We start from the raw sequence: 24,026 nt of genomic DNA, 5'->3' as shown, positions 1-24,026 counted from the left end.
TATTGTGGTATTTCATCCCTAAATACTTCATCATGTATCTCTAAACAATAAATACATTGTGGGGATAGAGCCAGGAGTGCAGTTTCCAGGCTCTTGGCCTCACGTGGAAAGGTGCTGGCTCGGGTAGTAGATGGCTGTCAGCTGTAACTAGTTGGCCGTCAGCTGTAACCCGTTGGCCATTGGCCACTAATATACTAATATAACTGCTATGGCTGAGGTAGCAATGCGGATTGCTGTTAGCAAGTGAGGTGGGTTGCGATCGTGTGGCTCCTGCTCCCTGTGTCTCCACCCCAGCCGCCAGCGAGAATATAGTGGTATGACTCCCCTATCTATGGCTCCGTGGGTGTTCCTTTTTGGCCTCACCATGTCCTGCGTCCTTATGCGGGGAGCGGGAGCTGAGAGCCTGCATGACACCCTGCATGACATACATTTTTCTTACAAAATAGTATGTACATTTTACACTTAAATTTTGATTCATATTGTTTTACTGGTGAAGTTTTTTTATACCAATAAATAAACCAGATTATTGAAAAACTTTGTCCTAATTAACCTCTTGGTTTATAGTTCTTGAAGATTTGTCCCAAGGTGGAGTAGGTCCATTCTTTAAAATGAATAATCATATGGTCCTTCAAAATTAGAGGTCTTTTGAATCTGTTGTTTATGCCATCAGAATTCCACACTAGCTTTTTTTCCTGATTAATTTAAAATAGGAGTTTTTTGGTATCCCCTACAAAGAAAATCTTTAATCTTGACCGTTGTTAAACTTTTTTTTCACCAAAGAGGAAAGTTGTTTATTTAGCATCTTCAGGCTTTTGTAGCATTTATTTACCTGCTGTAGGCTTTTGACATTATTTATGATCTGAGTTACATAGGCCAAGATATTTTTTAAAATAACATTTATTGGTTGGTACTTTGTCAGTGTTGTTTTGTTGCTGTTGTTATTCCAAACTTTTGTTCTTTTTCCCTAGCCTTTATTGGAATAATACTACGTTGAGAGTCAGTCAGCACAGATTATCTGGTAGCAGATCTCCACATGAAGTCAAGTGCTTGTTCCTGAGCGGTTTGGTATAGCTTTCAGACAGCATGCTTTTGTCCTCCTACAGGAGTGAAGAGTAAGGTGTATGTGTGTGTCCATGTGGTCACAACATGATATGTTTTCATGTTCTGGGAGTAAATGGAAGAAACATGTAAACTGTTGACTGTTGTCTAGAAGAACATTTAAACATTGTGTCAAAACCAAAGCCATTGGGTTTGACAGACACACGGTAGTATTCTGATGAAAAATTGTAAATAACTTAAGTAGGAAATGCATTTAATTATTTCAGGATGCATTTTCTAGCTTATTTATTACTGGGTTGTAGCCCTGCATAAAATTTGTAGCAGATTTCATTATAGGAGAAATAGGCATTTGGTAATTGCTAACTTAAAGTGTTTTATTACCCTGATCATCTCTTCCCTCCTTTATAGATGCAAAAAATTTGTTCCTCTGGTGTGTTCTTGTTTGAGGCTTTGAGCAGGTGTGGGTTTGCTCCTGAGAGAGAATTCTTGCTCCTGCAAGTTAGTGGTATTTGAGTAGCCCCCAACTGTGCCGAAAAGTGGGGGGCCCTCTACACAGAGGGTTGGGATGAAGATTCAGTGAATTGATACATAGAAAGCACTTAGAACTGTGTCTGACAAGAAGTAAGATCTTTTTACATTTTGGAGATTGTTTTGAATGAGGACAAAGTACTCCTTTCTCCGGACATTTAATTTCCATCTATAGGAAAATCATCATAATATATTTTTTTTGTTAGAGCATGATGCTTCATTATTATCTGTCAGAAAAATCAATATAATAAAAATCTATAATTTTTTAAATCTAATTTTAAAAATCTATAATTTATGGCCCTCAGGGCAGAAAGTGTGGTGTTTACTGGTCATTCTTACCAACCACATGCTTCGTATCTCAGAATAGCAACAGAGAACACCTGTGCTCCAGTTCAAGTGCTTTTAGTTGGAATTTGCTGTCTTTAACTGTAATTAGAAACCTAGCCGAGGTAACATCTGTTTAGGAAGGGGAGTCTCATGCAGGGTACCTAGGGTACTTGTTAAAGGTATGAATCCTCAGCTTCTACCCCCAGAGGTTCCAGTGCAGTGGGTTGGAGTTACGGTCCAGGATCTTAACACGCCCCCTAGGCGATTGTGAAGCCGCATTCTGAGAATGGTCAGGTTTGCGTTCCTTAGGACGCACCAGTGCACCTGTGGAAAGGGAGATCCCCAGAATGAAAGCATCTGAGCCCTTTGTGGGACTGCCTGTCCACAACTAGGCCTTCTGTCCTGAGCTTAGGCTGACAGGCTTGAGTTAAGAAATAGCCATTGTGACACATCAGTGAATATGTCATCAAGTGTGTTGTGTCCTTCATTGTTTTAGTCTGTGCCCCTTGCACAGGCCTGCACTCCTGTGACCAATTCCTGTTAGCTCAGGGGCAGGGTAACTAGGTTTTCTTCTGATGAACTGAGATCTGTCCTCTGGTCAAGAGAATGCCTCTCTTTCTCGCTGCAAGGAAGCTCAGAGCTATGTTTGTACTTCAGTGCTATTTCTTTAATTTTCTTTTAATGCTTCTTATTCTCTCACCTCTTTTCAAAATTAATTAATTTTTGATTAATGGCTTTTGATCTTCTGGTACCCAGTTTTCTTTCCCTATATAATAATTATTTTTTTTTTAAATTGTAAGGTATTGCCGATCTTTTAAGGACATTGTCATATTACAGATTACAAGAGACTCTCTTCAGGTGGCACTGGAATAGTCCTAGGTCAGGGAGGCCGAAGGGAGTGCAGAAAACAACCTAATTCATCATTTCAACGGCCCGAGGTTTTTTAGACGACGAACCTTGTAGTAATGTGATTCCAGCCACTGGAGTATTGAAATTTGGACTTTGTTTCAGCTGCAGCCCTGAGCTGTTGTAGTCGCAGGCTCCAGGAAGGTGCCTTCCCTGAGAGGAGTTTGTACAGATCAACACGGAATGAATCAGAGTAGCAATATCGCTTAATGGAGATGGAAATGTCTCTCCATTTCTTATCCTTGGATTATTTGAATTTAGCTATTGTCTTGAAAAAGAGTGTTATCTCAGGAGCTGGTCAGCCCAAGAAGGGGCATAAGGACCACGAGGCAGATGTTGGCAGTGCCCATCCTGGACTTCTCAGGGGGGAGGCAAGGGAACTGTGCCCCTGGCTCAGCCCTAGTGTGGACATGGGTCCCACATGGGGTTACAGCCAGTGGACTTGAAACGGCTCCTGTCACTGACTTTGTGAGACAGATGGAACTAGATACTTTGGCCACGTACCGTTAGATATTCTGTTTATTGAACACCTCTAGATCATATTTCATGCTCATGAAGCAATCTTCTGATTATGATGTGGTTTCTTGTATCTAGTCTGTTTACAGGGTAGAATATATTGGTCATATGGAAGGAATCATTTAAGAAATAGACTTTTTTAGAGAAGTTTTCGGTTCACAGCAAAACTGAACAGAAAGTACAGAGAGTCCTGTATACCCTTTGCCCCCACACATGCACAGCCTGCCACACTGTCAGCGTCCCCCATCAGGATGGGACACTGTCGTAATCCATGAACCTACATTTTCCATCGTATACATTAGGGGTCACTCTTGGTGGTGTACATTCCGTGGATCTGGAAATACACAGTGACGTGTATCCACCAACATAATATCACACAGAATAGTTTCTTCCTTCTGAAAATCCCTGTGCTCTGTCTGTTCAGCCCTGTCCCCTACGCCCTAGTAACTGATCTTTTTCCTGTCTCCACAGTTTTTCCTACCCGGCATGTTACAGTGTGGGACCCACATACTATGTAGTCTGTTCACGTTGGCTGCTTTCACTTAGTTATTTGCATTTAAGTTTCCTCCCTGTCTTTTCATATCTCAGTAGCTCATTTCTTTTTAGCACTAAATAATATTCCATTGTCTGGATGGACCATGCTTTGTCCAAGCTTGCAAGTTTTGGCTGTTATGACTGAAGCTGCTATAAATACCCATGTGTAGGCTTTGTATGGACGTAAGTTTTCAACTGATTTGGATAAATACCAGGGAGTGTGACTGCTGGGTCATTAAATCCATGGTTTTTAATACTTGTGATTTCAGTGAAGTTGGGTCTGATTACAATTGGCTTTTCATGTGTCTTGATATCTAGGGGGAGAATGCATTACTCATGTTGGCCGGAATATTCAGGTTTGTATGACCATTTTATTTATCACTGTAAACTAATAAAACTGTATTCAGTGTCTGCTTCAGTCTCTCATGCATGTGAATTTGCTAGACTGAGCCTGATGAGGTCTGATGGCCATGGCATGTAGAGGGCAGAATTCTAGATCTTCCGGGGCTGGCTCCTGACTGATGAGGTGTCTCCTCTCTGTACCGATTTCTGTTCTCCTGCTCCATCTTTAATGCACTGGCTCTAGAGTAAAAGTCTGCAGAACAACCAGTCTTCCTCGGCAGTGTCCCAGCTAATGACAGTTAAATGCCGGCCTTGCTCTTTCCACCCCTGTAGGCATGAGAAATGACTTGTTCTTTGCAATGTAGAAGAATGCGTGTGCTGTGCGTTCTTGGTCATCAACTCAACTCATTCTGATAGTTGGTATGGTGAATGACACTAATTGTATTTATTTCTTATATAAAGGCCTTTACTTGTCAAAAAGTGCATTAGGACACAAAAGAATTGTGTGTGCTAGTGCAGGGTCTGGTCCTTTTTTGCTGTGTTATTTTTAAAAGTGTGACAAAATGAGACATATATGTTTGGTCTCTGCTTTGAGCCTGACCCAGAGCTCCTACAATCTGTGTCATTTCCTGAGTGATAGAGATACTAGGACCATCTTTTGTTCTAATGTTAGGGCTTTGACCCTGGTTCCTGCCACTGGACAACTAAGGCCCTTGGGATCTCCAGAGTGACGAGTGTCTTGTATGCTGCTGAATGACTGGTGGCTGGGTCCCCTTGATAGCTTCAGGATGGGGACTGGCCACCAGAAAGACCCACTTTGATTAGGAGCTTGAAACTTTCAGCCCTACCCCCATCCTCGGGGGAGGGAAGTGGAACTTCAGATTGATTAATAATCAGTCATGCCTGCATGGTGGAGTGTCCATGAAAACCCCAAAATTGCAGGGTTTCGAGAGTGTCCAAGTCGGTGAACGCATTCACATACTGAGCGGGTGGTGTACCCCACATTCTGTAGGGACAGACTCTTGTGCTCAGGACCCTTCTAGACCTTTGCTCACGTCCCTCTTCATTCGTTGTTTGTGTGTATCCTTTGTTATATCCTTTATAATAAAGCGGAAATGTAAGGAATTGTTTCCTGGAGTTCTGTGAGGTGTTCTAGCATATTATGGAACCTGAGGAAGCAGTGTGAAACCACTGATTTATAGCTGGTTGGCCAGAAGTGCAGGTGACAACCTGGGACTTCTAAGATGGGAGGAGTTTTGTGACACAGCCCTTAAACCTGTGCGGTCTGCACTAACTCCAAGCAGTTAGTGTTAGAATTGGGTTAAATTGCACGATACCCAGTCTGCGTGCAGCAGAATTGGAGAGTTGCTTGTTGTGGAAAAACCTACACATCTGGTGTAAGAAGTGTTGTGAAATTAGAGGAAGAAACAACTTTCCCTTTGGCAAGTCTCATGAGTTTCCATGAGCTTTAGCTTCTTATCTGTAAAACTGAGATTGCACCATTCCATGCTTATGAAATAGGGTTCTTGGGAGGTGCAGGATAATACAGTATGAGGGTGTTACGTTAGTGTTGCAGAAACACCTTCCAAAATCCAGGCTCGTGTGCCCTAGTGCTAGTAAGCCAACACACTGAGACACGGGTGCTTTGAGAAAGAGAAAGGTTTCTTTGATTTGGCCAAATGCGAGAGGAGGAGGAGCCTCTCTCAAATCCGTCTCTCAAATCCACCTCTCGCCAAAAGCAAAGGTAGGGAGTTTTTATGCAGCTAGGGAGGAGTTCCAGGGAGGGGGAGTTCCAGGGAAGCGAGTGAAGTCTGTGTTTCTTTAGTCACAGATGACGCTTTTTCATATCAGACCCCAGGGTGTCAGCAGCTGGTCACAGCTACTTGGAGACAATTCTTTCTTTCTGCGAAACAAACTCACAAATTCTCCTGGAGACCCTGAAATTATCTCCTCCTACTTGGCAAAGCGACATCACATCAGCAACTTCTGACTACATTTGTGAGAACTAAAGGAGTTGAGCAAGAAGAGCAATTGACATGCGAACACAGGCCTTATTAAAAATTAAATTACTTAATTCTAGCTGCCAAAAATACTAGGGGCCTTAAAATCACAAGGGGCTTGGCTACACGAGGACTTAACCTCTGTTCACACCTTTAGTTCCTGCCCCAACCTCCAAGGCACACTTTTAGCTCGAAGTCAGAAGTCCACTGGGGTTCCACTGGTTTTTTCGATGGTCCCTTAACAGGTCATGGACTCTCAAACTGTGCCTTGTCTCACACATTTTCCCTTCAAGGTTTCCCAAATGTTCCTACTTCGGTATGTCTTTCCACATACCACCACCAACAATAGTTACTGTCTTTTTATCTGTGCTTTCTTAACACCTGTACTTTTATTTTATTACAAGATTTATTTATTTTTTAAAACTTTTTAAAAAATCTTTACATAATGATTTAATTTACACATCTATCCTTGTTAGAAAGCTTTAAGATGTTTTGGAGCAAGGAACCAACCGTCTTATTTATTTTTCTAGCCTATTAATTTTTGCTCTTTATTATTCTACTTTCTATAGGTCTAGTTTGCTTGTTTTTCTCCCCTTCACATTTTGAGACATTATTTTCAATCTTGATCTAACATGTACATCTGAGTTTCTCTCAAAATGCAACTCTTACCTGCATTCTCCAAATTTTGATGTATATATAATACTTTCATTATTGTGTTCAAAATATTTTCTAACTTACATTCTGTTTTCTTTTTTGATGCAAGGTAATTAGAATGGTATTGCTTAATTTCTAAACATATAAGGATTTTTCTAATGAACTTTTTGTTACTGACTTTCAAAGAACCTACCCTGTCATTTCAGTCTTTTTAATTTAATTTATTTTATTTTTTGTTGTAAAATATACATGACAATTTACATTTTTTACATTTTTTTTAATGTATATAATTTTTCCACTCTGTATCTTGCCTCTACTTTTCTTTTTTCTTTTTTTTCGTTGGGGAATATTAGGGAACAGGATGTTTTTTCCAAGATGTCAAGTCATTTTTTAGTCTAGTTATGGGGGCACAGCTTGGCTTCAGGTCAAGTCATGGTTTCAATCTAGTTGTGGAGGGCGCAGCTCACTGGTCCATGTGGGATTTGAACCAGCGACCTTGGTGTTATGAGCACCTCCCTCTAACCACTGAGCCAACCGGCTGCCCATTGGCAGCTTACCTCCAAGCTTAAGCCATTGTCTCTCACTAGCCCATGTGGCAATCGAACTGGCAATCTTGGTGTTATAAGCACTGAGCTCCAACCACTGAGCCAACCAATCACCCACTGGCGGCTAATCTCCAAACTCAAGCCATTGTTTTCAATCTAGTTGTGGAGGGTGCAGTTCACTGGCCCATGTGGGAATCGAACTGGCAACCTTGTTAAGAGTTCACACTCTCACCAACCGAGCCATCCAGCTGTCTCATGTTTTTTACATTTTTAAGTATACAGTTCATTGGCATTAAATATCGTGTTTCCCGAAAATAAGACCTAGCCAGGCCATCAGCTCTAATGCGTCTTTTGGAGCAAAAATTAATATAAGACCCAGTTTTACATAATATAATATAATATAGTATAATATAATATAATACCGGGTCTTATTTTAATTTTTGCTCCAAAAAAATGCATTAGAGCTGATGGTCCTGCTAGGTCTTATTTTTGGGGAAACGGTACATTCATTTTGTATGCTACCATCACCATCATCTCCAGAACATTTATCTTCCCAAAGTGTAATTCCATACTCATTAAATAATAGTTTCCTGTTCCCCCCGCCCCGTCCCTGGTACCTACCATTCTACTTTCTGTCTCTGGATTTGATTCCTCTAAGTACCTCATATTAAGTGAAGTCATACAGTATTTTGTTCCCATTGAACAACTCCCATTTCCCTGCCCCTCACCCTGGCACCCACCATTCTACTGTCGATGAATTTGAATTCTCTAGGGACCTCAGCTATGTGGAATCATATAGTAATTATCCTTTTGTGACCAGCTTATTTCACTGAGTATGGTGTCCTCAAGGTTCATCCACGTTGTTGCATGGGTCAGAATGTCCTTCCTTTTTAAGGCTTTGTTTATACCACATCAAAAAGAATAATATACTTAGGAATTGACCAAGGAAGTGAAAGATTTGTACAATGAAAACTACAAAATGCTGCTGAAAGAAATGAAAGAAGACACGAATAAAAGGAAAGACATCCCATGTTCATGGATTGGAAGAGTAATACTGTTAAAATGTCCGTACTACCCAAAGCAATCTATAGGTTCAGTGCAATCCCTATTAAAATCCCAAAGGTGGTTTTGCAGACTCTCTTTTAATCCAAAACACTTAGTCCATTATAGTTTCACTTAATTGCTGATGTAATGGTTTCATATCTACCATCTTAGTATTTGCTTACTGTTTGTCTTGCCGATGCTCTGTTCTTTTTTCCTTCCTTTTTTACCTTCATTGGTTTATTTTTTCTATTAATTTGGTAGTTATATATTTTTCATTATTTAGTGGTTACTCTAGAGATGAAAATGTGCATCTTTGACTTAAGTAACTTTAACCTCTTCCTGAACTTATGCAAAGACCCTAGAACACTTGAACACTTACTTAATTTTACTTACCCACTTCCTAACACATATGGTGGATGTTTCAGTCTATGTGTGTTTTAAACCCAAAGAGTTGATGTTATTATTACTTTATAGTGTCAATACTAATTTATATTTCCCCATATATTTACCTTTTTGTTGCCCTTCTTTACCCTCTGTATGCTTGGATTTCCATCTGGGATAATTTTCTTTTTCCTTGAAGGTCACCCCTATCAATTTTTGTTTACTGAAATTGCCTTTATGTTGCCTTCATTTAAATTATTTTTCTAATTTTGGTTACATATATAAAACATAAAATTTACCATTTTGGCCATATTTTTCATTAAAATTTTTAAATTGTACAATACATGTAAAACATGACATAAAATTTACTATTTTAACCTTTTTAAAATAGACTTTTATTTTTTCAGAGTCGTCCTAGAGTCACAGGAAAATTGAATGGGCGTACAGAGATTTCCCATGTACCCCGTGCCCCCACACAGGCACAGCCTCCCCCATTATCAACATCCCCACCAGAGTGGGACATTTGTTACAATAGATGGACCTACATTGTTATGTCATTACCCATTAAACTTCACAGTTTACATTAGATGACACCAAAAGCAAAGGCAACAAAAACAAAAATGAACAAGTAAGGCTAGATCAAACTAAAAAGCTTTGCACAGCAAAGAAACTGTCAACAAAATGAAAAGACAGCCGACTGAATGAGAGGAAATACAATTGACCTTAAACAACAACATGGGTTTGAACTGCGTGGGTTCACTTATATGCGGATTTCTTTTCAATAAATACTGTAAGTGTATTTTCTTTTCCTTATGATTTTCTTAATAACATTTTCTGTCCTCTAGATTTCCGTTATTGTAAGAATGCAGTATATGATACATGTAACATGCAAAATATGTGTTAAAACTTATGTCATCAGTAAGGCTTCTGGTCAACAGTAGGCTATTAGTAGGTAAATTTCTGGGAAGTCAAAAGTTGTATATAGCTTTTCAACTGCATGGGAGTCTTGGCACCCCAAGCCCCTTCATTATTCAAAGGTCAACTGTATTTGCAAAAGATATATCTGCTAAGGAGTTAATATCCAAAATATATAAAGAACTCAATAGCGAAAAAAACCCAAACAATCTAATTAAAAAATGGGCAGAGGATCTAAACACACATTTTTCCAAAGAGGACATACCATACATGTGGCCAAGAGGCACATGAAAAGATGCTCAACAGCACTCATCATCAGGGAAACGCAAGTCCAACCAACATGAGATGTCACCTCACACCTGTTAGAATGGCTATTGTCAAAAAGACAAGAGATAAATGCTGGTGAGGATATGGAGAAAAGGAAACCCTTGTGTACTGTTGGTGGGAATGCAAATTGGTACAGTCACTATGGAAACCAGTATGAAGGTTCCTCAAAAAACTAAAAATAGAACTACCAGATGATCCAGCAATTCCACTTCTGGGTATATACCCAAAGGAAATGAAAATAGGATGTGTGCACTCCTATGTTCATTGCAGTCTTATTTACAGTAGCCAAGATATGGAAACAACCTAAGTGTCATTGATGGCTGAATGGATATAACAGAGTTCATCCTTGGTGTCGTCTGTTCTATGAATTTGGACAAATTTATAATGACATGTATTATACAGAGTGGGTTCATGCTCTTAAAAATTCTCTGTGTGCTGTCTAGTCATCTCTCCTTCCCCCCTAACCATTTTAACGTTTTTAGGTATTTAATTTGGTAAAATATACATGGTGTAAAATTCACCATCTTAACCATTTTAAGTATGCAGTTAAATAGTGACTACTGTAAATACCGCATATAAGTAGAATCACACAGCATTTGTCCTTTTGTGATGACTTATTTCACTTAGCAGAGTGCCTTCAAATTTGTCCATGGAGCTAGCACGTGTCAGAGCTTCATTCCTTTTTATGGACGAACACTAATCTATTGTCCGTGTAGATCACATTTTGTTTATCCATCTGTTGACAGACATTTGGGTTAGATCTACCTTTTGGCTCTTGTGAATAATGCTGGAGTGAACATTGGCCTACAAGTATCTGTTTTGAGTCCTATTTTAATGCTTTTGTTTATAGATCTACAAGTAGAATTGCTGGGCATATGGTAATTCTATATGTAGTTTTTTGAGGAATCACCAAAATGTTTTCCACAGTGGCAGTACCATTTTACATTCCCACCAGTGATGTATGAGGGCTCCAATTTCTCCATATCCTTACCAAACACTTGTTACTTCCATTGTTTTGATTATGGCCATCCTATTAGGTGTGAAGTGCTCTCATTGCGGTTTTGATTTGCGTGTCCCAAATGATTAATGGTGTTGAGCATCTTTTCCTGTGCTTATTGGCCATTTGCATATCTTCTCTGGGGAAATGTATATTCCAGTCCTTTGTTTATTTTTCGGTTGGGTTTTTTTATTGTTAAGTTTCAGGAGTTTGTTATATATTCTAGATAGTAAGCTCTTATCAGATTTGTGATTTGCAAATATTTTCTCCCATTCTATAGGTTGTTTTTTCACGTTCTTGATACTGTCCTCTTATGTACAAAAGTGTTTTATGAAGTCCAGTTCTCTTGTTTTTTCTTTTGTTGCTGTGCTCTTGGTGTCAAATCGAAGAATCCATTGCCAAATCCATGGTCATGAAGATTTGCCTCTTAAATTTTCTTCTAAGAATGCTATGGTTTTAACACATATTTAGGTTGTTGATCTCTGTTGAATTAATTGTTATACATGATGTGATACAGGGGTCTGAGTTCATTCTGTTGCATGTGGATATCTAGTTTTCTCAACACCATTTGTTGGAGAAGCGGTCCTTTCCGCATTGAGTGGACCTGACACCTTTGTCAAAAATCAATCCACTATGTGTGGGTTTATTTCTGGACTCTCCTATCTGTTCCTTTGGTCTATGTGTGTGTGTCATTTGCCAGTCTCACACTGTTTTTGATTATAGTAGCTTTGTAGTAAGTTTTGAAATTGGAAAGTGTGAGTTCTTTGACTTTGTTCTTTTTCAGCATTGTCTTGGCTATTCAGGGCCCCTTGCTTGCCTTCACTTTTTTTGAAGGATATTTTCACCAGTTATGGTGTTATTTTCTTTGAATATTACACCAGTTATTTTCTTTGAATATTTTGAAGATACCATTCTAGCTTTTACTGCTTCGATGGAGAATTCAGCTATTACTGGTCTGGTTGTTCCCTTTTGGAGATAATCTGTTTCCTCTCCCGTACCCCGAGCTATTTTAAGATTTTTCTCTGTCTTTGATGTATGGCAATTTTACTATAATGTGCCTGGGTCTGATTTTCTTTTTATTTCTACTGTTTGTTGTTCTTAGAGCTTATTAAATCTGTGGCTTGATGGCTTTCTTTAGTTTTGTAATACTCTCGGTCATTATTTCTTCAGAGATTGCTTCTTCTACAATCTCTCTACCTTTTTTGGGGGGGACTCCAGTTATGTGTGACTCTCTCTCTGTCTCTCTCTCTGTCTCTCTCTCTCTCTCTCTCTCTCTCTCTCCCTATATATATATATATATATATATATATATATATACACACACACACACACACACATACATACATACATACATACATACATGTACACAGAATGAAGCACAGTGTCAACTGATGCAAAACACAGACTAGAGTATTTTTTTCTTTTTTTTTCATTATGTATGATCTATTGTAAAATCATCTGCTGGATTATCATTTGAATTACTGAATTTTTCAGTTCTGGAATTTCCATTTAGGGCTTTTTAAAAAAATAGTTTTTAAATTTTCTTCAGAAATTCTCACGCTTATCTTTTATCTTCCTGAAAATAGTAAACATCATTAAAATTCCATTATTTCAGATGCCTGATGGATCTCTTTTTGTTGGCTGTTGTTTTTCTTGGTTTTCAGTCATATTGTCTTGTCTTTTTCTATGCTTGGTTATTTGTGTTTCAGTGCCAGGTATCGATTATGAAGAATTATAATTTGAGCTTTGTAACAGTGTCACCTTCCTCTAGAGAGGAAGGTACTCTGGCAAGTGGTAAGGGTTAGAAGCAATCCCAGATCACTTTAAATAAATCTGGGAATAAGAGTATTTGTAGTTGGCCTTTAGTCCTTACAAGAGCTAGTCTGTTTAGAGTTGGTTCCTCCTTACTCTTAGGATAAAGACATTTCGAGCCCCAGTACAAAACCTAGAGAGTTTCTCAGCAATCTCTGTCTTCCTTGGGAGGCTGTGATTTTTAGTATTGGTCTTCTAGCCCCTCAAATCTGTTCAAAGCTTGGTGTAGCTTTTTAGCTTCTCAGCCTCTTCTACCAGAATCAGTAGATCCTTGAGGGGAAAAAGTTGCCCTACCTGCTTAGTTCAATTCTTTGGGTTTCGCTCTTCTCCCAGATACAGGCATACCTCGGACATATTGGGTTTGGTTCCAGACCACTGCCATAAAGCAAATAGCGTAATAAAGCGAGTCACACACGGATCTTTTAGTTTCCTGATGCATGTAGAAGTTATGTTGCACTGTACTGTGTAGTCTATCAAGTGTGCTGTAGTGTATGTCTAAAAACAGTACATATGAAAAAAACCTAAAAAATAAAAAATAAAAGCAGTACGTATGAACCTTAATTAGAAAAGACTTTATTGCTAAAAAAAAATGGTTACTATTATCTGAGCCTTCACCAAGTCCTAATCTTTCTGCTGGTGGAGGGTCTTACCTGGATGTTGATGGCTGCTGACTGATCAGGGCGGTGGCTGTGGCAATTTCTTAAAATACAACAATGAATTTTGCCATATCGATTAACTCTTCCTTTTATGAACGATTTCTCTGTAGCATGTGATGCTGTTTGATAGTATTTTACCCACAGTAGGACTTCTTTCAAAGTTGGGGGTCAATCCTCTCAAACCCTGCCTCTCCTTTATCAACTAAGTTTATGTTTATGTGATATTCTTAATCCTTGTTGTCATTTCTACAGTATCTTCACCAGTAGATTGCATCTCAGGAAACCACTGCCTTTGTTCATCCATAAGAGGCATCGCCTCGTCCATTAAAGTTTTATCATGAGATTTCAGCAATTCAGTCACATCTTCAGGCTCCACTTCTCGTTCTGGTTCTCCTGCTGTTTCCACCACATCTGCACTGACTTCCTCCACTGAAGTCGTGAACCCCATAATCATCCAGGAGGGTTGGAATCCACGTCTTCCAAACTCCTGTGAATGTTGACATTTTGGCCTGTTCCCATGAATCACAAATGTCCTTAACGGCATCTAGAATGAGGAATCCTTTCCAGAACACTTTCAATTTGCTCGACATAGGGTTGCTGCAAACCTTCAATTTGTAAAAGACGCAGTATCTGTGAAGTTCAGTAAAGCAAAGTGCAGTAGAATGAGGTGTGCCTGTCTCTGTTTGAGCCCCCTGCTGTCAGTTCTGTTGGGTATAAACCATCATATGGTAACTCTGTTTATCTTTTTGAAGAAACATCATACTGTTTTCATAGTGGCTGTGCCATTTTACATTCCCACCAGTAGTGCACAGGAGTTCCCATTCTCCACGTCCTTGCCAATGCTGGTTATTTTGTTTTTTTGACATTAGCCATTCTAAGAGATGTCAAGTGATTTTTAAAAAATAGTTGATCTAGCTTTTCTAGTTCTCAGCAGGAGGGCAGATCCAGAAGTGAAACTCTGTGTGTCTTTTTGCCCCTAGCACAGTGCTGTATAAATGATGGGTACTGAATACATAGGTAGCAAGGAGGAGAGACGGTAAAGGAAATGCTCTGAAAACTCAGGCGATGTGCAAATGTAAATACGAGGTGTAGACAGCATAGAATGAGGGGTAAGTCTTGGCTTCTGGCGTTCAAATGCCCTGGATTTGAAGAAGTGTGACTTTTGGCAAGTAATTTTTCCTATATTAAACACACTATTTACTTATACCTAGAATTATATTTTATGAAAAGCAGATTACTAGGACTACAACTCAAAAACGTGTATTTGTCCAGGAGCTGGTAAAAAGAGGACAATTGTTATTATTACCTCCTTTACAAAGATGAATTGTCTCTTGTAAGGAGAATGAGATAATGCAAAGAAAAGTTTTTGGCATTTAGTGAGTGCTCAGTAAATTGTAGCCATTGTTGTTTTCTGCAGTTGTGATTTTTGTTGGCTTTCTGAACCAAACCTGCTATTGCACTTGCTATTGAAGTCCCAAGTCCAAGGTTAACATGTCCTTTCCCAAAGACATTTCTTCCTCTCCCAGTGGTGTCTGCGTGATAGGTTTTCGTTGCAAACTGTATTTGCTTGCAGAAAAATAGAGCATTACCTCTGTCAAAACTTACTGCTCATTTGGTTTTCTTGTTCTGCTAGGACTCTGGTTAGGAGTAGAATGGGACAATCCCGAGAGAGGAAAGCATGATGGAAGCCACGAAGGGACTGTGTATTTTAAATGCAGGTAATTTTTCATTATGAATTGGCATGGTTACTTAGGATGATATTTAATAGTTGAATAAAGGGGGATAGAGAACAAGAAATGTTTTGCTCTTGGGGTAGTTACAGAATATGGTATATTCTAAAAAAAAATTCTATTTGTAGAAAGAGTTTTTTCCGTGTTTTAAAAATTGACTCCTACAAGTGAGATTCCTTTCTTTATCCTTTTCTGTGTTTTTGTTTTCTTGTATTAGATGACTGTAAACATTTCTCATTGATTCCTTAACAATTTACAATTTAATGTGTACTAGAAAAGATAAATAGACTAGATATCCAATAAGAAACAGTTTGTTAAGGAAAACACAAAACATCCAAATAGTAGAATGCTAGGCCACTGTTAAAAGAACTTCTTGTCATGAAAGAATTAACATATTGCATACATACTGATATTTTTAACTGCTTGATTTTTGAGAAACTCCATGAAGCTCTGAAAAGGATGGTGGGGGAATTTTAGGCAGAGTCTGTCTTTTAAATTGTTGTTGTTTGTTTTCCTTAGGTTTTAGTTTCTCAAAAGGATTTCTTAATGTTAAGTTTATTTTCTTTAATTGTGGTTCAGTGAACACAATCCAGGCCTGGAAATGAAGACTCCTCTAATTCTGCTTTTAATAACTTTATGACCTTGGACAAGACTAAATTGAGTAACTTCTAAAATGAGGGTCAAAGTTAGATAACAACAACATGTGTTTCCTAGCCCACCCCTCTGTAATTTTAGAAAGTCAGGGAAGAGGAAGAATCACCTCGTTCCCTGGAGGCCAGCTGTGATGGCAGACCTGGGATGGGGCCAGCTCAGAACCTGTCCAGAGTTCACGGAGGAGGAAGGTGTGGAAAAAGAAATTTCTTAGCCTGTGTGTTGATCCTTTACCTACCTGGACTGGCCCATGATCTCACAAAACCTTCAGTGAAGGTCCTTTCTCTGTGGATCCTGTCCCAGCACACTTCCCTCTTCTAAAAGCTTGCCCAAATCGCCCAGGATTACACAGTGCTTAATGGTCTCTGGGTATGGTGGCATTTTCAGCCGTAGTTGTTCCGAGTAGAACAATGAAGACTTGCTTCAGTGACGGCAGATCTAGGATTTGCCCTGAAGTGTTGGTGGGAGGCCAAGGTCAGCGGCATCCACTCTGTGTTTGGGCTCCGCCCCCTGCAATAGGTATTTCCTTACTTGGTTCTGTCTTCCAGCATAGCCATGCCTGAGCGTTTACATATTAAAATACATTTTTTTTAACTGTCAGTTAGTTTTGTTTCATTGAAATGGGACTTTTGTTGACTTGAAAATCCTGTATGGGTAGGTAATGTTATCTGTGAACCCCATTTCAGGATATTTCAGGGGTAGTATAAAAGAGAGCGTTGAGTCCGGCGGAGAGCCACTGGTCTAGATGACAGGAATTACCTCGTCCTTTAAGGCTGTTAATGCTCATGTTGGTGTTAAGTAGAACATGACTTCAACTAGTACAGTTTATACCACTACCTTAGAATCTTTAAATCAGACAAAACAGATTTACACTACCTGTATTTTGTTATTTAGCTAAGTCAGATCTCTTACTAATCTCATACACACTTCTTCCCTTGTAAGAAAATTCCTTGGAGTCTTTTTTTCATGTGTTAAATTTTATTTGGAAAGGCATAATAACAAGATCAGTATTTTAGCACTAAACATTTTCTTTGTGTTTAGAAGCTATTTTCATGAAGCCAAAGCAATTTAAAGTTGTCAGGACCTACATGTTCTCATCATGGGCTGGTGAAATAGGTAAATGGCAAAATGGTGGTGTATCCAATTTAAATAAGAAAAATATGAATCAGAGTTGTCACATTGTAGCCAAACTTGGACCCCCATCTAATATCAACTGGCCGATAGCGTGTTAGATGTATAATAATCAGTGTGGTTGGCTGTGCTTTGGCACATCAACCTTATGGAAGTTAGTTTGCCTCATACCTTGTAAAAGGTACAGGGTGTACCGAGCAGGATGTTGGCTGAGCTCAGCTTCCTGGGTCTGCAGCAGTTCAGGGTGGTCGGCGTAATCTCTGCTGCTCTGGGTTAGGTCCAGCTCTCAGGAGGAAACTTGAGAACAGACAGTGTGGTTTTCAGGGCCCTGCTTGTGGCATATGTTCTTCTCAGCGTATTTTCTCCCCAGCCAGTTCAGATCACTTTCATCTCATGAGAGTCCAGTGTAGAATAGAAAAACATTTGCAAGGGCCTAACCTCTGCTTTAACAATGACCTTAAAGAAGAAGGATGGGCTTTAACCTGGGGAATAAACATTTTTACAGTTAGCTTGCAGTGTTTCCGTATTTTATCCCATTTGTTACTTACTCTAATTAATTATTTTCAGTGATTGTAACAGGTATTATTACTATCTTTCATTGATGGACAAATGTAGTAATGGGTTAGAATACAACATGAAAAATGACAAGCTGAAATCCTGGCTGTGGGCTTCTCTTCATGATAGGTCTCTAAACATGGGGTAGATTTTTTGTTTCTTGAATCAATGTGACGTTGTCAGAATGGGCCTAGGAGTGGACCAAGTTTATAATTGAAGGAAATACTGAGTTTTGATTAGAGGTTAGTGAGAATGATTTTCCTCATCTATTTCAGTTAGCTTTTGATGTATGATGAGCCACCCCAAAACTTGGGGCGTAAAACCACCGTTTCTTGGCTGGTGATCCTGTGTGTCAGGGATGTGGGCAGGCCTTAGTGGAGACGCTTGTCTGTCCCGAGGATCTACGACGGCCTTGCAGACTGGGGACTTGGTATTGGTTGTCTGGGGGACCTTGAGCCTCCTCCAAATGGGTTCAGTCTCTCTCTTCACACGGCCTTTCACCATGCCTAGCATGAGCTGCTTATACAGCGTCTGGTTTCCAAGAGGGTGGAGATGGAGACTGCAGGCCTCTTAATTCTCAGGCTTCACTCTGTCAGTAGAAGCAGTCACTGGATGAGTCTGCACCCAAGAGGAGGGGAGGAGACTCAGCCCTTTGATGGGACACGTGGCCAAGTCGTGTTGCCAAAGGGCATGAGAGTCACCTGTGAAAATCCTCAACCACAGTTCCCCTTTCTTCCCCACGCAGAAGTCCCTGAACCCCTTCAAGGGTCTCACCCTTTATCCAGCGTTGGCCGGAAGTTGCGGGTGTTACCATCTGAATTCCTCCAGATGCCAGCCAGGCTCCCCGGGTGCAGACGCATGGCAGGCGCCCCTTGCTCTGGAGACCTGCGGAGTCAGGCGCCCCCCTCACACCTGCCTACAGTGGTGAAAGGACACAATGGCTGCGGAAGACAGTCCTGTTTGGAGAAGACGAGGAGGGCGCGCAGCAGCCCCTGATGCCTGAGCTTCCCAGCCCTGCCTGGCACGTGACTGAGGCACGAGTGTTCCCTAACAAGGGCCCATTTCTGCTTCCTAAAGCGCCTTCCCAGTGAACCCCAGCGTCCTAGACAATCCTGTTCCAGCTGTGATTTTTGTAACAGGAAAGCACCTGTGTCATTCTTGGCACTCAGGTTCTCAGAAATGTTGAGTTGTGTAAAAACGCTGCTTTCTCAGCAGGCACTGCTCCCATAAGCACAGAAAATGGTGGTGTTTAATGTAGTACATCTGTTTCCTTGTGCACAACCTAGAGATGAAAAACTCAGATGTTAATGATATTCCTGAAGTTTTTGCTCCCAGTTTTAACCTCTTTCATGATAATCTCTTGTTTTGCCCGTTCACATTTCTTACTCTGTTTTTGGAAGTGGTTAAGATTTGGCTGTCTCTACCAGGCAGGTTTGGTTTGCACAAATCCAGACATCAAATTGTACAGTCAGGATGCTAAGACCCTGCTCTTCCCTTCACCCAGGCAGGACACTTTGCCCTTTGAGCCCACAGTCAGCATGTGGCAGAGGGTGTCCTCGGCCTTTCCCCAAACTCAGCAGTGTCGTGTTCATGGAGGCGAAACTGCTAGGCCTGGATGGTTAGGTGGACACACCCCACCTTGTTTCATGTGGCAGGTTTTTCTTGGGAGGGGTAAGCGTGTTAGATTAGTGCTGGAGACGGCTGCCAGTAATTCTTGTTCTGGTTCAGGTGTGTGGCTCCTCCCATCAAGAGGTCTCGGAGGCTTTTCCCTTCCCCTGACTCTAGATGGCCTGTGACAAGTGGCAGAAGTGGTGTTTTGTTAGTTCTGGGACGAGGCTTTAAGAGGCCGTGCAATTTCTGTTTTCACTCTCCTGGAAGCCCATCACCACATAAGTCTAAATACCCTGCTGGGGCCTTTTTTCCAAGTCAAGTTGTTGTCCTTTCAGTCTTAGTTGTGGAGGGCGCAGCTCAGCTCCAGGTCCAGTTGCTGTTTTCTGTTGCAGGGGGCACAGCCCAGAACTGGCAACCTTGTGGTTGAGAGGACGCATTCCAATCAACTGAGCCATCCGGGAGCTCAGCGGCAGCTCAGCTCAAGGTGCCGTGTTCAATCTTAGTTGCAGGGGGCACAGCCCACCATCCCTTGCGGGACTCGAGAAATTGAACTGGCAACCTTGTGGTTGAGAGCCCACTGGCCCATGTGGGAATCGAACCGGCAGTCTTCGGAGTTAGGAGCATGGAGCTCTAACCGCCTGAGCCATCGGGCCGGCCCTGTGGGTTTATTCTTAATAGTATATTAGGTACAATAACTTCGTATCTTATGCCAGGCATTATAGTGATGGTTTATATGTTATTATGATTTATTTAATCCTTATAAATAACCTCATTTGATAGGGCTTTATAGATGAGGAAACTGAGGCTGAGAATGTGAACACACTTGCCTAGGTCGCACAGCTTGTAAATCCTGGAGCCAGGAACTGACCCCAGGTTTGCCGGACTCGGACACACTTGTTGACCCTATCCCCACCTCACTCCCCCCTCCCGTTTTAGGAACACGTATGTTAACTAGGATTTTAATTTAAGCCATGTGTTTCATTTACCAAAATAAGCCATCAATTGTCTTTAAGCCAAGACAGAAAAGTGGGAAAGGATGGCACACTAGCCGTCGGAAATCCAAGATTTTTGGTTTTGTAATGGTAGACCCAGTATTCCCAACTGACACAGGGATGGATTAGGTCAGCATTTCTTAAAGTGGGACAGGAGGCCCACCTACATCAGAATTCCCTGAGCATTGTTTTAAATAAGCAGATTCCAGGGCCACAGCCCCCCACCCAGTCAGTTAGCTTTGCAGGTGACTTTCCACTTTTTAGGTTAAGTTTGAGAAGCCCTAGACTAGAGGTAGATCCCTTTGAACTCTTAAAAAGTGATGTTAACTACAGAGGGTGCCAAAAACATGTATACACATTTTAAGAAAGGAAAAAACTTATTAAAATTGTAATATTCAATATGCACTGATAACAAAAGATGGATACAAGTCATGTGTATACACTTTTTTGGCACACCGGTATATTTAATCTCTTTAGCTGAGTGATACAATTGTGTTTGTTAAAACAAATCTGTTCTATTTACAGTATGAGCCTGTCCTAGGGTTAAAATGTAATATTTTCTAGGCAGCTTCTGGTAGTCGGTGATCCTCTGAAATCACAACAGATTCAGAACTTGATTTTGCTGCAACAGAGAATTTAATGTCCTGCATTGTCAATTTCCCCTCTCCACTGGGTTATTTTCATCAACCATAAGTTTGTTACTTTGTCCCATCTTAAAACATTTCCTTTCTTTCCCCAGCTCACTCTCTGGGGCTCACCTCATCAGGCTGTGGGCCCCAGCTGCTCTGACCTGGGTTACCTTCCCGATCAAAGCCCATTGCTCAGTTCAGCGGCCAGCTTCCTTCAGCTGTTACCTTCAGGCTTTCGTAGCACTGGTCACTGTTGTCCACTGTCTTCTCTGGCTTCCAGGACACCACACGTTCTGGTATTCTCATGACCTCTGGGTCACTTCTTACCTGCATTGTTTCTAACTTTTGGGGATCACAGGTTCCTTTCACAATCTGGTAATGTCTTCCCACTTCCCAGAAAAACGTGTGTTTGTTTATGTTGGCAAAATTTATCGTTAATATTGTTTTCATCCTTTTTAATTATGTTGACGTCTAGGAAGGTTTGATTCCTTTAAGGTTGCAAGCCCAATAGAGTTTCTGATACAATTTTTGGAAATTCATGTATTTCATCATTTATTTTCTATAGTGATCAAATGATAATGTTAACATTTTCAACTGTTTTATAGGGTACACTTAGATTTAAGTCCTGCTAGAGATTAGTGAAATTGCTATAAGACTTGAATATAAATTGTGGCAAAATATCTTGTATTTCTGTAGAATTGGTCCCACTTGCTCTATTTTAGCCTCCTGTTTTAGCTTTTAAAATGGATTTAGTTCAAGTTTAAGTTCTCATTTGAAAGATTTTGTACAGAATCCTTTTACCCACAAATGTTTTCATTTCTTTGTATCCTTATCCAGTCTTTCTCTCTCTGTATGTAGGATTCCTCTGTACTGGTATCATGTAGAATTTGGTTCAATTTTTAGAAATCGCAACATTTTGTGAGTAATTTTATTAAGTATTACAGTTAGAATTTTTAAATGACTATCTATCTGGTTTACTTAATAGTTCCTGTTCATCTGGGCATATTTATGGGTACCAGAGTTCCTAAATTACAAATAAATGCTATTGTGCAGAATCTTTGTAAATACAGTTTACAATTATAAATACAAAATACAGTTTTAATTTTTATTTTTAAATTACTGCCTGCTGACAAATTGCCAGGAGTATGATTATACAATAAAAAATAAACCTAACCTTGCAATCTTGACGGTGTTAGTATTTGTCTTTATTTTTTTGTGTTCTGTTGAAAATAGTTTAATTATTCGAATTTGCATTTCTTAATCATTAGCAAGGTAAAACTTTCCCCCATGGATCTAATACTTCCATTTACTCTTACGTAAATTATCTGTTTCATATTTTTGTCCATTTAATCTATTGGGATTTTACATGTTTGCAGAAGCTCATGACCCTTTATGATCAATCATATCAGTTATACTTTTTTTATAGTATATTATTTTCCCTTTTATGCTGACTTTGGTTTTTTTAGCATATGGAAAATTTTTGAAAACCTTCAGAATACTGTATCTATCTATTCTTGGTGGATATTTTTTCTCTTTCTAAAATTGTATAATTGCTTTTATATGCTAATATATTTGTAAACAAATTTGTAATTGCAGATGCTTTGCATTTGTGGCAGAGTGACAGTTTCTAAAGGATTTTTGCACGTGTCATCTTATTTAAATGACCCCATGGATAATGTTTTCTGTGTTCCATTTTTTTCCTTTTCCAGGCATCCAACAGGAGGATCCTTTGTTCGTCCAAACAAAGTAAATTTTGGAGTAGATTTTCTTACTGCAGTTAAGAAGCGCTACGTATTAGAAGATGGACCAGAGGAAGATGGAAAAGAGCAGATTGTTACCATTGGAAATAAACCTGTGGAAACGATTGGTTTTGACTCTATTATCAAACAGCAAAGGTAAGTGGAATTGATCATGGGACGTAGAGCTGACTCGTACAGTTCTGTCAAGGTTCAGGATTAAGTTCACCTGACTATATTGCTGCTCAGAACTTTCTCTCAAACTGGTTTGTCCCTGCACAAGCAGCAAATGCAAATCGGAGGAATCTGAGAATAGAGTCTAGAGGGAAATTAAAATCCTTACTTTAGTTCAGGGTTGTTGCACTTTTCTAGATTGGAATTAAAACATTGATTTGCCCATCATTAATATTTATACCATACTATCTTGTGTTGACTGATTATTAAGTAACTAAGGTTGACATTTTGGTCCTCTTCTATTTCCTGGTGACACTTCTAGCTGGTTGAAGTCAGAAATGGAAACACAAATCTAAATTGGTACCTGTGCCATGTAACATGCTGGTGCCACCTCATGCACTGTAGTTCCTGTCGCACTTTTGACACATGCAGAAACCTGGGCCCCATCCCAGACCTACTGAATCAGAATACCCTGGGCTCTTGCTTTTAAGAAGCACCCCAAATTATTACGTAACTGTCTGAGGGGCTCAAAATAATGCATTTTACAACTGCTAAGTTGGAACGGCCTCTGTTCTCTGAAACTGTACATTGACTCCCTGTAGAGAGGCCCCCGTTCGTTCTGGTGAACTTTCTAAACCAGAGCAAGTGGAAGCTGATGTCAACACAGAAGCAGCCGCAGAACAGCCGTTACACAGTTTAGTGGTAGTGGATTGGCCTTGACCCCTATGAGACGCCCTCGTAGTGACCCCTGCTGGCCACTATGGAGAGTAGATTTGCAGCCCTAGCGGAGGCCTGCAGTCTTTGCTTTCAGTCTCTAAAAGAATTAAACTGGTTTTTGTTCAAAGTAAATTTCTTTGCTATCTTTTCGTTGCTATTGTTATTATGATTTAACATAATGCAGAATTTAAAGTGCACGTGGGGTAGTGTTGAAGAATAATTTCTCGAAAGCTCTGCTTTTTAGCATAGATGACCAGCATTAAAAAAACTCAGAATAAATCAAGCAACAACTTAATTGCTTTGTTAATTGCAGAACAATATGCCTTTGTTGTTGAGAATTTAGAAAATATAAATTGAACAAAAGAAAGTCAAGATTAATGCCACCATGGAGAGATAACTATTGTGGTTTCTGCTGTTTATCCTACTGATTTATGTGACTTAAAGAACTGTGCATGTGCTTCATAAAGTTAGAGTTCTTTATTTTTTCCATTTAATTTTTTCCATGCAAGTATTTAACTATCATTTACCCCAGAAGAGGCGTTTTCCCCCTCTTATTT

At 39.9% G+C, this 24,026-nt stretch overlaps 1 protein-coding gene across 4 annotated transcripts in view; it reads left to right on the top strand.

Annotated features, from left to right (window-relative positions):
- The window catches only part of TBCE (tubulin folding cofactor E), a 78,073-nt gene that overhangs the window by 35,872 nt on the left and 18,175 nt on the right, over positions 1 to 24,026 (top strand). For 2 of the 4 annotated variants that reach the window (XM_081039146.1, XM_081039148.1), the window contains exons 3-4: positions 15,177 to 15,261; positions 22,552 to 22,737. In XM_081039146.1, the coding sequence (XP_080895272.1) occupies positions 15,177 to 15,261; positions 22,552 to 22,737 (271 nt within the window). Of the gene's footprint in view, positions 1 to 15,176; positions 15,262 to 20,952; positions 21,139 to 21,700; positions 21,761 to 22,551; positions 22,738 to 24,026 lie in introns of all 4 variants that reach the window. The other 2 variants (XM_081039145.1, XM_081039147.1) reach the window with 2 other exon arrangements.

The sequence above is a fragment of the Rhinolophus hipposideros genome (genome assembly GCF_964194185.1).
Source record: "Rhinolophus hipposideros genome assembly, chromosome: 26".
NCBI lineage: Eukaryota > Metazoa > Chordata > Mammalia > Chiroptera > Rhinolophidae > Rhinolophus > Rhinolophus hipposideros.
The sequence above is the reverse complement of the archived record's forward strand: the minus strand, read 5'-3'. Positions and strand labels throughout refer to the sequence as shown.